Source organism: Tupaia chinensis, unplaced genomic scaffold (genome assembly GCF_000334495.1).
Source record: "Tupaia chinensis unplaced genomic scaffold, TupChi_1.0 Scaffold144682_1, whole genome shotgun sequence".
Lineage (NCBI taxonomy): Eukaryota > Metazoa > Chordata > Mammalia > Scandentia > Tupaiidae > Tupaia > Tupaia belangeri.
This window is the reverse complement of record NW_006204543.1, coordinates 2,630,459-2,646,428: the sequence shown is the minus strand read 5'-3', so window position 1 is coordinate 2,646,428 and position 15,970 is coordinate 2,630,459. Positions and strand designations below refer to the sequence as shown.

Sequence of the window (15,970 nt, the reverse complement as noted above, 5' to 3'; positions counted from 1 at the left end):
GCGGGTAGCGAAAGAGCGCGTCAGGATGGTGGAGCGGGGCTTTCTCCCACAGCCGCAGCACAAGGAGTTTGACGATCTCTGCAGCTTACCCGACCTGAACGAGAAAACGCTACTAGAAAACCTACGGAATCGCTTCAAGCAGGAAAAGATCTATACCTACGTGGGCAGCATTCTGATAGTGATTAACCCCTTCAAGTTTCTTCCCATTTACAACCCCAAATACGTCAAGATGTACGACAACCACCAGCTGGGAAAGCTCGAGCCCCATATTTACGCGGTGGCCGACGCGGCCTACCATGCCATGCTTCAGCGCAGGAAGAACCAGTGCATCGTGATCTCGGGCGAGAGCGGCTCTGGGAAGACTCAGAGCACAAACTTCCTCATTCACCACCTCACTGCACTCAGTCAGAAAGGCTTTGCCAGTGGAGTGGAGCAGATTATTCTTGGAGCGGGGCCAGTGCTTGAGGTATGTGTGGGGAAACACGCTTCTTTCTGTCAAGCACGTTTTAGGAAAAATGCTGGGTACGTGTGAGAAGATGAAATAAAACTAAGTAGAAGTACAGACACAATGTTTTGGTAGCGAGGGAAGCTGGAAGATGGGAGAGCAAAAGAGGCAGTGTGAAAGACAGACGGGTGTGGCGTAGCGCTCACACTTTCATTTTTTTTTTACGAGAGATTTTTGCGACGGCACATGCAGTCACTGGACTGACAGAGGTAGAAAGCAATAAATCACCTTCCAGGCAGGATGGTCACACCACAGTTCCTTCTCCATTCTTCTCTTGGGATTTTGGGCATATGCACACACACGTGCCTGGCATGAGTTTTAACCTGCCGGATCTGGGGCTCAAACCACAGTCAACTACATGGGAGTCCAGTAATGTAACCATTATGCCATCTGCTGGTCCTTGCTCTCTCTTTCTTAAAGAGTGTCTTTGAGTCATTAGTGATAGAAACAAAGATATGACAGGAGTAGTATGTATCCACCTATAAAGGGAGATAGTAGGGTCAGGAGCCCTGTCTAACTGGGTTGTGAAGGTAGGTGGTCGGGGAGATAGTCTTGCTGGTATATTTGTTTCTCTACAGCCTTCTATGTGTCTATGTGTGGCTTTGCAACTTAAAGACCCACTTGTTTTCAAAAGTGTGGAGAATATGAGAAAAAGGGTATAGCCATAGAATGTCTTAGAGATAATACTGTGGGGCCAGAAGGTGGTGTGGTGGTTAAGGCACTGGACTCCTACAGGGCTGACCACAGTTCGAGCCCTGGATCTAGCAGCTTGTATTCTTGCTTTCTCTCTCTCTGACTGTCTCTTGCTCTCTGGCGAGTGCACTTATAGAAAACCAAAATATAATAATAAATTAAATAGCATTTAAAAAAATTTTAAAATGCAGTAATGGGGTACCAGCAGTTGGTGTAATGTTTCGGTCCTCCCATGTATTCGACTGTGAGTCCCGGACCCAGTGGCTTGGACTCACACCGGGCACATGTGGGTACATGCCCAAGATCCTGAGAGGAGAATGGAGAAGGGATTGCGGTGTAGCCAGCGCTTCTCAGGGGTGATGTCTCACTTTCTGTCTCTTTCTGGCGAATGCATGCGCCCTATAGCAAAAAGCTTTCAAAAAACAAAACATAGTAATAGGAGCCAGCTGGTGGCGTGGAGGGTTGAGGGTGCTGGACTCCCTCATGGCTGACCGTGGTTTGAGTCCTAGACCTGGCGGCTTGCTTTTTCACTTTCTCTCTCTGGTCAAATGAAAATAAATAAATAAATAATGAAGTTAAATAAAATAATTCTTAAATTAAAAAAAGTAATAATATCAAAATGCCAAAAGGGAAAAAAATACAGAAAGATAAATATTGTCTGATCTCATATGTGTAATCTGAAAAAGCGTAATCCCAAAGGCTGAGGGTTAGGAGGATTTAAAGGATGGTGATCAAAGGACACGCCATTTTCAGTTAGGCAGGAGACAGAACTCAAGAGTTCTACTGTACATCCTGGGTACTATAGTGAACAACAGTGTACTGTGTACTTGGGAGTTTCTGAGAGTAGACTCTGTGTTCTCATCACATGCAGAGAATAAGAATATGATGTAACACGTAGGTTAGATAGTTTGATTTAGCCGTTCTACAGTGGCTAAAACATGTACGCCGTAAATAGATACACTTTTTCAAAGATTTGCTATAGGGCTTGTGCACTTACCAGAGAGAGAGAGAAAGAAAAAGCGACAAGTCACCGCCCCTTCATTCCCCTGTCAGGATTTTGGGAATGCATGCTCGTGCACCTAGCACGTTTCTCAAGTCATCAGGTTTGGGACTCAACCGTGCGGTCCACCGTGTGGAATCCAGACGCTTTAACCACCACACCACTACTAACCCAATATATACAGTTTTTACTTGTCAGTTTAGAAGATGCAGTTTTTATTTTAGGTTTGAAAGGAAATGTTTGTCTTGTTTTTTGAAAAGAGATTTTGTGAGGTGTAATTGAGATGCAGCAAAATGCACATATTTAAAAACAGTGTGATAAATGTTGACGCATGTACATACCATGAAACCATCGCGACAGCCAAGGTTCTCTGCAAGTTTCCTCATACCTGTGTGTAACCCTTCACACGCTGCCCAGCCCTCTCATCTGCAAGAGACCAGCTAGGCACTTCCTGTCACTGTGGTTTCACGTCTGTGGAGGCCCAGCTGCAGTAGCCCAGGGGAGACCACACGGCACACCTGGGTTTGGTTCTGGCCTGGCTGGAAGACGTGGCATAGTTGTGTCTGTCTTTGATCCAAGCTAATTGGGAGACTGGGTCAGGAGGGTAGTGGCACAGTGACACCCTGTAAAAAACTCCAGCTCTCCTTTCTTTGTACCCCCTCTGTCTCCCTCTCTCCTACACACACACACACACACACACACACACGCACGCACACACAAAAAAAAATCCAAAAACAACCATACATCTCTGTGGAACCGTATAGTACACACCCTTTCACATACGACTTCTCTCACTTGTTATAATTAGTTTGAGATTTATCTGTGTCTCACATGTCAGTTCATTCCTTTTTATTTGCAAAGTAGTTGTATTCCAGTGTGTTAATCCTTTCACTTGATGATGGGTGTAGGAGTTGTTTCTAGGTTCTGGGTAATTATGTGCACATAAAGCTGCATACAAGTCTTTGTGGTATACTCTTTCCTTTCTCTTCAGTGAACACTAGGAGTGCAATGACTAGGTCATGTGGCAGCACACTTTCCCAGAGATCACAAGTACCATTTGTATTCTCACCAGCAGGGCGGCGCAGTTCCTTTACCCCATGCTCTCGGTAGAGCCGTTTGTTTTTATTTTAGCCATTCTCATGTGTGTGTCATGGTATCTCATTGTGATTTTAATTTGCATTCTGCAATGACTGATGCTTACCTGCCCTCCATGTATCTTCTCTGATGAAGTGTCTGTCAAAATCTACTGCCTAGATTTTTTTTTATTGGGTGGTTTTCTTGTTCAGTTTTGAGAATACTTTGTGTATGTTGGATACATAACCCTTTGATGTGATGCAAAATCACACACACGTATGTACACATATATATGTTTAATTTTCTAGAGGGCACGTGCATTTACTGCTAAGAGTGGACTTGGGGGTGGGCAGTGAGAAAGCACCCCCTTGGGGAATGGTCATGCCACAATCCCTTTTCTTCTATTTTTCCCTCACTTTGGGATTTGGGCATATATGCGTTTGTGTCTAGAGGGTTTCTCAATCCCCCAGGTCCAGGACTCCAGCCATGCAGTTGGCCATGTGGGATACATCTGCTTTAACCGCCATGGCATAGGCTGACCTCAGATGTTTTGCACACATTATTTCTGAGATTTATCCCTCTCTTAACAGAACTTTAAAAAAGATTATTTACTTATTTACTTCATGAGGGAGGAAAGCGAGAGAGAAAGAGAAAGGGAGGAGGAGAAAGAGAAAGGGACGGGGACCTCTGGCAGGGTCTTGTCTCACTGAGATCCTCCCTCTGAGCCTTCTAGCCAGCCAGGATTGGAAAGTATTCTGGTATGTTTAGGTTGACCTGGGATCTGAATCCTGGGCCTCCCCATATGGCTCTGGGATTGCACTGCATCACAGTGGCTGGGCCAACAGTACCTTTTGAAGAGTAGAATTTTAAATTTTTATGTAATTCAATTTAGTTTTTTTTAATGAATTGTGCTTTTGGTATTACATTTTTAAAAAAACCTTGCTTAACTTACGATCACAGAGACATTCTCCTATTTTTTTTTGGAGAGGTTTTTGCTGTAGGGCGTGTGCGCTTACCAGATAGACAGAGAGACAGAAAGCAGGAAATCACCCCCCAGGGGGGATGGCCACGCCGCAATCCCTTCTCCTCCATTCTCCTCTCGGGATCTTGGGCGCGCACACAGATGCGCCCAGCATGAGTTTAAGCCACTGGGTCTGGGACTCAAACCGCGGTCGACTACGTGGGAGTCCAGCGACATAGCCATTACGCTAACTGCTGGTTCCCCCCTCCTATATTTTTTTGATGGTCGTTTATAGTTTTAGGTTTTGTAGTAGGTCTGTGATACATTTCAAGTTCAACTTTGTATATAATGTAAGATACGGACCCAATGTCTGTCTGTGGATACCTACTCGTTTCAGCATTTTTTCTTGAAAGGCTATATTCTTTCTTTACCTTATTGCCTTTGTGTCTGTCAAAAGATAATTTGTCTATGTATATCAGGTGACTTTAAAAGTTTGTGGAAAATAGAATTAAAGGATGAATTTATTCCTTATAGCCTACTGGTTAAGGGGCCCACATCTCACATGGCTCACTATGATAGGAATTCAAGCCCCCGTGGCTTGAAAACATGCCAGGTGAGTATTCATGTATGTTGTGCCCACAATCCCGAAAGGAAGGAGAAAAAAGGATTGTGGCATGACCTTGCCCCATTTGGGGTACTCACACCCTTCCTTCTCTCTGGCAAGTGTATGTGCCCTCTAGCAACAAAACAAAAACAGAAAACTAAAAAGTACAAATGTATTTTTGTGCAAAATACTTGTTTTAAGAATGATTTTATTTAACTTTATTTATTTATTTATTTTTAATTTGACCAGAGAGGGACAGAGAGAGAGAGCGAGAGAGAGGGAAAGTGAGAAAGCAAGCCTCCAGGTTTGGGGCTCAAATCGCAGTCGACCATGTGGGAGTCCAGTGCCCTTAACCACCATGCCACCTACCGGCCCTAAAGTGCAGAATACTTTTGAAATCCACACATTGTTTTTCCATAGTTTATATTCCATCAGCTTTTGAAGATTCTCCTATATGTGAGTTTATTTCTGATCTATTTGTCTTTATGACAGTGTCACAGTTTGTGTTATGTAGCTTTATAATAATTTTTTTAACTTAGGTAATATTAACCCTGTAACTTTGTGTTCTTTTTTTCAGAGTTGTAGTGGATATTTTAGGTTCTTTGTATTTCTGTGAGAATTTTAGAACTAGTTTATCTATTTCCTCATAAAAGCCTCCTGGAACATTGATTAGAACTGTGTAGTTCAATTTGGAGAGAGTTGACATGGAAACATTATTAAGTTGTCTGAACCACCAACAAATTTATTTCTATATGGACTAAGGTCTTTAATTTCTCTGAGCATTATTTTATAGTTTTCAGTGTAGCTCTTCCACTTACTTGGTAAGATTAATCTCGGCATTTTCTTGAGGTGCTGTCATGAATGATATTCTCAAATTTTGTTGTTTGTTGTTGGTACGGAGAAATATACTGATAGTCACATACTGAACTTGTATTCTGCAGCTTCACTCAAATACCAGTTTTCATTGCCTGTTTTCCACCTAAAGTTTATATATTATTTTTCTGTGAGAGAAGGACGGGCACTCCCACCTGGGTCCCTGTACTGTGATTCACCCGTCCCCAGCCGTCCTGGGCAGACACACTCATGCCTGGTGTGTACAGGGAAGCCCAGAACAGGACACCAGGCTGTCAGTAAAATGTTGAGTAGAAGTCACGGACAGCATGCTTGTCTTGTTTCTGACCTTGGGGGAGAGCGTTCAGTCTTTCACCTGCCTGCCTTCTTTCCTCCCTTCCTTTCTGGGACCTGCAGTCGGCCACGTGGGAGTCCAGCACCTTAACCACACTATCTGCTGGCCCACGGTCTTTAACCTCTTACTATAATGATAGCTGTTGGTTTTTTGTAGATGCTCTGTATCAAATTAAGGCTAGTCCCTTCTAGTCTTTGTTTGCTTAGAGTTGTTTTTTTTTTAATCAGAAATAGATAGGGATTTTGTCTATGTTCAGATGTTTACATAAATGTTTCTACATATATGTGTGCATATGTGTGTGTGTGTGTGTGTGTATAAATACTTTGTTCATGTGGTGAACTACATTGATGGATTTTTGTTTTTGTAATTTTGCTTTAGGGTATGTGCACTCACTTAAGAGACAGAGAGGGAGAGAAAGAAAGAGAAATTGAGAAAGCATTTCTAGTGGGAACACGGTGTCACGGTCCTTCCTCCACTTTCCTCTGAGATTTTGGCACTTGTGCATGTGCACCCAGTGTCTCTCCTAAGCCGCTGGACCCCGAACTCAAACTGGCCACATGGGATCTAGCTGCGTTAGCTGCACTAACTACCCGGCCACTGGCTGGGCGCGTTTTGAATGTTAAACCAGATTCAATTCCTGGGATAAGCCTCATTTTTATTTTATTTACGCACTGTCCTTTGCTAGATAGGTTTTGTTCAGAATTTTTGCATCTGTTGTGACAAGTATTGTTTTCTTTAATAGCTTTTTTGGTAATGAAAATAATTTTGATCTCAGGGGCTAGCAGTTGGCGTAATGGCTATGTCGCTGGACTCCCACGTAGTCGACTGCGATTCAAGTCCCAGACCCAGTGGCTTAAATTCACACCGGGCACGTGTGCGTGCGTGCCCAAGATCCCGAGAGGAGAATGGAGGAGAAGGGATTGCAGCGTGGCCATCCTCCCCAGGAGTGGGGTGATTTCTCACTTTCTGTCTCTGTCTCTCTTTCTGGCGCACGCACGCCCTATAGCAAAAACCTCTCAAAAAAAAAAAAAAGAATAATTTTGATCTCATAAAATGATTTTGGAAGTCTTCCTTCTTCATGTTTTTGAAAGAGTTTGTGTAGGACTGGTATTTTTTCTATCAGTGTTCGAATGTACTAATGAAGCTCTCTGAACCTTTTTTCTTTGTTGGAAAGTTTTAGAAAAATTTTCAATTTTTAAGGTAAAAGCATTCATATGACCTGTTTTCTTGAATGTGCTTTGTAAATTGCATCTCCTATCGCCGGAGTTATTGGTACAAAGGTATCTATGTCCCCCTATTATCCAGAGTACCAGCTTTTGGTTTCATTTTTTTTTCTTGTTTTCTATTTTATTAATTTCAGTTTTGATCATTATTTTTTTAAAAGAATTATTTTTAAAATTTCATTTAATATTATTTGTTTGACCAGAGAAAGACAGAGGGAGAGGGAGAGAGAGGAAAAGTGAGAAAGCAAGCCGCTAGTTCCGGGACTTGAACTGTGGTCAGCCATCCACCATGCCACCTGCTGGCCCCATCATTATTTTTATTTACTTATTTTTTCCTAACAGTATATTTAATTTGCTCTTTATTATTATTACTTCTTGATTTATGATAGAACACATGTGCACATGTGAGAGAGAGAGCAGGAGTGAGAAGTATGAACGCCCTCCGCAGTGTCTGGCTGTGCCGTGATCGCTCCTTCAAAGCCTTTAGCCCGTTGGATCCTGGCACTCGCGTGTGTGCCCAACGTGCTCTCAGACCTTCCAAGCTGGGATTAAACTCCAGTTGCCATGTTGGATCTGGCTTCTTTCCAGTAACACCTGACCATGGTGCCGTGGGGCTGGTCGTCTTATTCCTAGCTTCCTGTTATTTCAGTTTAGCAACTTCTAAAAACATAAATATAAATATAAAAATTTTGCTGGCTCTGGAGTACGAAAGAGACATCTGAACCTTACTGAGCATTAATCTTATTTTTACATTAAGGCTTATTGTATTGAATGGTGTAAAGTCAGGTCTACTTGATCTTCTTACAGTTAACTGTAAACATGAATCTGAATGTATAAGTGAATTCTGCTCTTTAGTATTTTGTCTCTCTGAGCTTGCTCCTAGCAGTGACTTACAAATATATATTTTTTTCAATTAAACTAATGAGAATTTTTTATTTTGCTAGGCCTTCGGAAATGCAAAAACAGCACATAATAACAATTCAAGCCGTTTTGGCAAGTTTATTCAAGTAAATTACCAGGAGACAGGCACTGTGCTTGGGTAAGTACTGCTACTTAGCAGAAATAACCTTTGGAGCATATTTTACTCTAATTATTTCCTCCTTATAACTATGGATTGTTCATTTATTTTTAATGGGAATAGTGACAATTGGTGTCTGCATAGAAATTTTTCTAAGGTTTTTCTTTTGGAAAAAATCAAACCTCATGAAAGTTGTTACACTGGGGATGGGCAGATGGTGTAATTGTTACCTTGCTAAACTTCCACATAGTTGACCATAATTTAAGTCCTGGACCTGATGGCTTAAAATTCACACCAAGCACGTGTGCGGTCTGCCCAAAATCCCAATAGGAGAATGGATGAGAAGAGATTGCCGTCTGGCCATCCCCCCTGGGGGGGCAGTTTCTCGCTTTCTGTCTGTCTGGTTTGCACACACGTCCTATAGCAAAAATCTCTTTAAAAAAAAAAGTTGTTATACTTTGTAACACTCATTCATCTTTAACCTATATTTATTAATTGCTTACAGTTTAATTCGTTTTTTAAAATATTTTACATACTTTTGGTTATTTTTCATTGTTTTTGAAGAAATTTGGACATATAGAGGACTTTAAAAGGTTCATGGAATAACGGACTTAAACTGAATTTATTTTGGTGTCCCAGATTTTTGCAATCTATTTGGTTTTTTCATAATATGCATTCTCTATGACCTTTTTGAAGACTTCCTCATAAATTGATTAGTGACTTACAAATATATATTTTTTTCAATTAAACTAATGAGAATTTTTTATTTTGCTAGGCCTTCGGAAATGCAAAAACAGCACATAATAACAATTCAAGCCGTTTTGGCAAGTTTATTCAAGTAAATTACCAGGAGACAGGCACTGTGCTTGGGTAAGTACTGCTACTTAGCAGAAATAACCTTTGGAGCATATTTTACTCTAATTATTTCCTCCTTATAACTATGGATTGTTCATTTATTTTTAATGGGAATAGTGACAATTGGTGTCTGCATAGAAATTTTTCTAAGGTTTTTCTTTTGGAAAAAATCAAACCTCATGAAAGTTGTTACACTGGGGATGGGCAGATGGTGTAATTGTTACCTTGCTAAACTTCCACATAGTTGACCATAATTTAAGTCCTGGACCTGATGGCTTAAAATTCACACCAAGCACGTGTGCGGTCTGCCCAAAATCCCAATAGGAGAATGGATGAGAAGAGATTGCCGTCTGGCCATCCCCCCTGGGGGGGCAGTTTCTCGCTTTCTGTCTGTCTGGTTTGCACACACGTCCTATAGCAAAAATCTCTTTAAAAAAAAAAGTTGTTATACTTTGTAACACTCATTCATCTTTAACCTATATTTATTAATTGCTTACAGTTTAATTCGTTTTTTAAAATATTTTACATACTTTTGGTTATTTTTCATTGTTTTTGAAGAAATTTGGACATATAGAGGACTTTAAAAGGTTCATGGAATAACGGACTTAAACTGAATTTATTTTGGTGTCCCAGATTTTTGCAATCTATTTGGTTTTTTCATAATATGCATTCTCTATGACCTTTTTGAAGACTTCCTCATAAATTGATTCCCTAACCACTGTATGTACTGAAGTAATCAGGTTTTCCTACATAACTGTATTACTGTAATTATACTCAATAAAGTTTAATTTGGTACAATAATATTTATTATAAAGTCTATCGTTAGAGACATCCAGTTGTGCCAGCCACATACTTTATAGTATTAAGAAAATGAATAGATTGTGTTTTTAGAACAGTTTTTAGACCAAAATCAGTGGAAGGTATCTAGTGTTTCTGCATACCTCTTCAAGTCCCCCCTTTTTTCTTCTGTTTAAACACCTTGCGTTCCCGTGGCCCACCTGCAGTTGATGAGCCGGTGTTGACGTGTTCTTACTGACGTCCATCATCTGCATTACAGTTCACTGTGTTGTACAGTCTGTCGGTTTTTTCCTTACGATTTTGCCATAGGGCCCATGTGTGTGCGTGAGAGAGAGAAAGTGAGAAATCACTCCTGTGTAGGGGAGAGCTATGGTGCAGTCCCTTCTCCTCTGGATTTCTCTCCGGATTTTGGGCACGTGTGCACACATATCTGGCATGATTTTCAAGCTGCCGGGTTTGGAACTTGAATCTGCAGTCACCCAATGAGAGTCCAGTGCCTTAATCCATGTGCCCCTGCTGTCTCCAGTCTGTGAGTTTTGGTAAATGTGTAGACAGATACTCACCATCACACTATCAACTGGATAGCACGCTGCTGGAGCAATCCTCTGTGCTCTGCCTGTCACCTCCTTCCTGCTAGTCCTTTGCAGCTACTGATCTTTTGACTGTATCTTTTTGCCTTTTCCAGAATGTCAGGTAGTTGGAATCATACAGATTCTAGCCTTTTTAGACCTAATTCATTAATTTAGCAATTAATATGTATTTAAGATTTCTTCATACTGGGATCAGCAGACGGTGTAATGGTTAAGTTGCTGGACTCCCATGTAGTTGACTGTGGTTCCAGTCCCAACCCAGCAGCTTAAAACGCACACTGGGTACATGTGTGTGTGTGCCCAAAATCCTGAGAAGAGACAGGAGAAGTGATTGTGGTGTGACCATTCCCCCTTGGGGGGTGATTTCTTGCTTTCTGTCTCTCTGGAGAACACATACATCATATACCAAAAATATCTCTCTCAAAAGAAAAAGTTTTTTTAATATCTTCCATGACTTGGTTTTATTGGATTGTTAAATTTGTAGATTAATTTGGGGAGAGTTGATATCTTTGTGCTTTTTCAGAGTATTTTAGATGTTTTCTTTTTTTTTTTGTATTTCTCATTGAGTTCACAGTTCATTCCAGTGTATTTTATTTTATTATGTGATTTTTGTCTTGCATTATATCATATAATTATGGGTTGTATATATGAAGGCTGTTGATTTTATGCCAATTTAATATCTTGCCTTACTGGATTATTTTATTGTTTTTCTTACTTCTAGGTATATTATCATATCAAAAGAGATAGTTTCACTTTTTCCTCTTTTTTTTTTTTTTGGAGAGGTTTTTGCTATAGGACGTGTGCGCTTGCCAGAGGCAGACAGACGAAAAGCAAGAAATCACCCCCCGGGAGGATGGCCACGCCGCAATCTCTTCTCCTCCATTTTCCTCTCGGGATCTTGGGCGCGCGCATGCGTGTGTGCGCGTGCCCTGTGTGAGTTTAAGCCACCGGGTCTGAGGCTTGAACTGCTGTTGACTACATGGGAGTCCAGCGATGTAGCCATTAGCCAACTGCTAGTCCCAAGGTTCAACATTTTCTTACGTCAGTGATGAACAGTGCTCTTAAGTAGTGAGTCAGCAAATATATAATATATGAGCATCTTTAACTCTTTCATTTTACCATTCGTTAAGCAAACATTTAAAGAGTTCATTTTGTGTCCTAGACATTAGGCTGAGTGTTTATGATATAAAAGGATATTGACATGTTCTCATAGTCTCTCTGCAAAGATAGATATTTATATATGATGATTACATGAAATGAGAAATGCAGTGATTGAAGTATGCATCTGGAAGGCTTAAGGAAAAAAGGTGATTGTTTTCTGTCAGGTATTGAAAATTTTTCAAGAAGAGGTGGGAAGTCACATTATTAAGAAAGGAATTAAAGGGACCAGCAGTTAGCATAATGGCTATGTCGCTGAACTCCCATGTAGTCGATCACGGTTCGAGTCCCGGACCCTGTGGCTTAAACTCATGCTGGATGTGTGTGCGTGCGTGCCCAAGATCCCGAGAGGAGAATGGAGGAGAAGAGATTGCGGTGTGGCCATCCTCCCGGGTGGTGATTTCTTGCTTTCTGTCTCTCTGTCTCTCTCTGTCTTTCTGGTGAGCGCACGCACCCTATACCAAAAACTTCTCAAAAAAAAAAAGGAAAGGAATTAACATTAGCCAATGAGTGGAATTATGACAAAATCTTGGTGTACTAGAGTATGTAAATTCAGTGGCTACAGAGCATAGATGGCATGGTGGTTATTTGGTGTCAAATTGTGATTAAACCCCAGTGTTTGTAATTATCCTCTTGACACTTGGAAACTGATTTTTTAGGGACCAGCAATGGTGTAATGGTTACATTGCTAGATTCCCATGTGGCTGACCATAGTTCGAGTCCTGGAACTGGTGCCTTGAACTTCAAGCTGGGCATGTGTGCATGCGTGCCCAAGATCCTGAGAGGAGAATGGAGGAGAAGGGATTGTGGCCTGGCCATCCCTCCTGGGGGGTGATTTTTTGCTTGCTGTGTCTCTGGCAAGCATACACACCCTATAGCAAAAATTTCTCTTGAAAAAAAAAAAAGAAACTGATTTAAAATAAAAAATTATGTGGGACCAGCAGATGGTGTAATGGCTGTGTCGCTGGGTTCCTACGTAGTCGACTGCAGTTCAGATTCCAGACCTGGTGGCTTAAATTCACACTGGATGCGTGTGCGTGCGTGCCCAAGATCCTGAGAGGAGAACGGAAAAGGGATTGCCGCATGGCCATCTGCCCTCGGGGGTGATTTTTTACTTTCTGTCTCTCTGTCTCCCTCTGTCTTTCTGGTGACTGCACGTGCCCTATAGCAAAAACCTCTTTAAAAAAATGTCAAATATGGGACCAGCAGTTGGTATCATGACTATGTTGCTGGATTCCCATATGTAGTTGACTGAGGTTTGAGTCCCGGGCCTGGTGGATTAAACGCAACATCCGGCGCGTGTGCGTGCGTGCCCAAGATCCCGAAAGGAGAATGGAAGAGAAAGGATTGCGGCGTGGCCATGCCCCCCTTTGGGGCGATTTCTCGCTTTCTGTCTCTATGTCTCTGTCTTGCTCTCCTAGTGCAGGTGCCCTATAGCAAAAAAAAAAAAAAAAGTCTCCAAAAAAAATGTCAAATATACACAAAAGTAAAGAGTAAATAGTTGAAGGAGCTCCCATTCAGATTCAACAATGACCAGATTTTGCCACATTTGCTTTATCTGTCCCTTTTTACTTTTTCTGTGCAGATGGATTTTAAAAAAAAATCCCAGACAGGCTTAATATCCCTCTATCTCTGTATGCTTCAGTGTGTGGAACGAGCGAAAACAGGAGACTGAAAGGGTTATGTCATTTTATTGGGTGAAAACAGCCCTGTACAGGCCCTGGATGGGGGTGGGCAGAGAGGTCTGCGAGTTAGTCGGCTGGTGGACCCAGACAAGGGCGGCACTACCGGCCTGCAGGCTGGCTGTGAGAGTGGGGCGCGGCAGTTCACGCTGGTTCCCTCCCTCGCTTAGACAGAGGAAAGCCTGTTCATTTCAGCACTTGAGGACGGAAAGTGGAAATGGTAATTCAGAGAAGTGTGAATTTTAACTCGTGGTGGTAGTGGCAATGGATTTGCAAAGAAGGCACAATTGAGTTTCATGTTAATGAAGGTATAAAATTTGCATTTTGATGAAGAGATGAAATCTACAGAGCCTGGGACTAGAGGAGAGCAGCACCAGTGGAAGCGGGGCCAGCAGTGGTGAGGAGTGCCTTGCGGGATGGTGGTGCCTGCAGCCACTGAAGGATGCGATGGGCGATGGGCGATGGGCGATGGGCGATGGGCGGGGGCTGGGCTGGGACCGTTCCGGAGTCAGTTTTTCACCTTGAGGAGGTTTGTACTGAGTAGTTTGTATTCAGTGTAGTCTAAAGCTGTATCTGTTCGTTTATTCACTCATTCATCGTCACAGGGCATGTGTGCTTTCCAGGGAGAGGGAGGGAGAAAGCACCCCTAGTGGAGCATGGTCGCGCTGCGGTTCCTGCTCTAACATTCCTCCGTCATGTTGGGACTCGGCACGCAAACACAGCAGTGTGCTTCTGCAGCCATTGGGCCTGGGATTCAGACCACAGTTGGCCGTGTGGGATATGGCTCCTTAACCATTAGGCTACAGGGCCAGCCCAGTTATACAACCCTCTTTGCAATGGCACCTTAGCTGATTGCACCTGCTGGGAAAGAGGTGATGTTGGGCTGAAAACCTGAGGGTGCAATCTGGATAAAGAGAACGAAATCGCAGAAGTACAACTTCCACTCGAGCTCCGCAGCACTCAGGGTGCAGGCCATGCTTACAGGTCTGTGAGCGCTCCTCGATCTAGCCACTTGCCTGCCTCACTGTCGCCACACCCCGCCGTCCCCGATGCCAGTGTGCACGACTGCCTTCCCTGAGGCCTTCGTGTCAAGGCAGGCCTCCTCACTGCCTTCTGTGTAATCCTGATCTGAGGCCCATTTGTGCAGCCCTTGCTCACCAGATAGCTGACTGAGTGCCTACCGTGTGCTCTGAACTCACCATCACAGGAGTGCTTCCTTTTCCACGCTTTTTCCTTCAGTTGAGTCCCCCGCGTCTCACCACATGCATAATGCCACTCATTGCTCCATAGCAGACTCCTCAGCTCAGTGTGCTGGTTGCTAGTTTGCCTGTTCCCGGTAACCCCCTTGGGAACAGGTAGTGTGCCACTTTATGCCATGTCCCTCATGCTTAGTGCAGTGCTCACTAAGTGAATGCTTGTTGAATAAAACAGTAAGTTATACATTTATTTCAGGCTGTGGAAAATAGCATGAATAGATAAAGAAATTAAGTATATCTCCGAGCCTTATTTAATATTCTGGCCAAAATAAAATGTCTGGAAGAATGTGTCAGGGTGTATGAGCCTGGAAAGACTGTAGAAATGTTTCTTATTGAAAGAAAAAAATAAGACTATGATTTTTGTGAATTTAACATGATAACAACAACAGCATTTATAACAAAGTTACAGTGGTAACTACTGCGGCATGATCTACATAGTACCTTTTATACTTTTGTTCCACTTTGGAATAAAGTGGTATGAAAGTATATTTGAAAGTGTGTGTGTGTGTGTGTGTGTGTGTATATAAACAATTCTTTATTTATTTAATTCCATTTCTTCTTACTATTTTTTAATTTGACTCAGACAGAGACACACAGAGAGAGAGAGAAAGGGAAAGCAAGAAAGCAAGCTACGAGGTCCAGGACTCAAACCGTGGCTGGCCATGTGGGAGTCCGCGCTCTTACTCACCACACCACCTGCTGGCCCTGTATATTTATGTATTTGTCTACCTTCTATTCAATTTATTATTTTTGTCAACCAATTTTATTTTTCTTCTAGTGCCTATGTTGAAAAATACCTACTGGAGAAGTCCAGACTTGTTTATCAGGAGCATAATGAACGGTACGTGTTTTTATTTGTGCAGTTGGGTCAAGTGGACATTTGTGTCACGCAGATTGACTTTCAGGACTTTGTATGTTATGTCCCTTGACTTGACTTACATCCGCATAGCTTCATGTAGTTGGTTTCTGTCATGGTGGGAGCGCTGCGGTTTTTCAAGGCCGCTAGGGGGCGGTGTGTGTTGGGTGTACAGAACTGTTGCCCTCTACCGACTGTCAGAATAAGGACACGGCATCTCTGGTGATTTCTCACTCCTTTTGCTCAGTGTTGTGCCTTTTGATCTTTAATTTCTTAGTGCTTGTTTTCTAATTTGAGTAAAGTTTTCAGTAAAGCTCTTATTGCCTTTCTAGTATTTGAGGTATGCAATTTTAGATACATGAGGGGTACCCTTAGATAAAGAAGCTGCAGATTCGAGAGGTGCCTGACTTGCTTCATATTCCAGTGGGGCAGTGTGAAGAGCCAGGAGTCAAGTCTCACGGTCCTGCATTCAGTTCTTGGGTGTGCTTTAGGCATCTTCACTTCTTTCCCT

At 42.3% G+C, this 15,970-nt stretch overlaps 1 protein-coding gene across 13 annotated transcripts in view; it reads left to right on the top strand.

The window, feature by feature from the left end:
* The window catches only part of MYO9A (myosin IXA), a 206,150-nt gene that overhangs the window by 56,326 nt on the left and 133,854 nt on the right, over window positions 1–15,970 (top strand). For all 13 annotated transcript variants that reach the window (XM_027767790.1, XM_027767784.1, XM_027767791.1 and 10 more), the window contains exons 3-5: window positions 29–466; window positions 8,191–8,285; window positions 15,382–15,444. In XM_027767790.1, coding sequence (XP_027623591.1) covers window positions 29–466; window positions 8,191–8,285; window positions 15,382–15,444 — 596 coding nt within the window. The remainder of the gene's footprint in view (window positions 1–28; window positions 467–8,190; window positions 8,286–15,381; window positions 15,445–15,970) is intronic.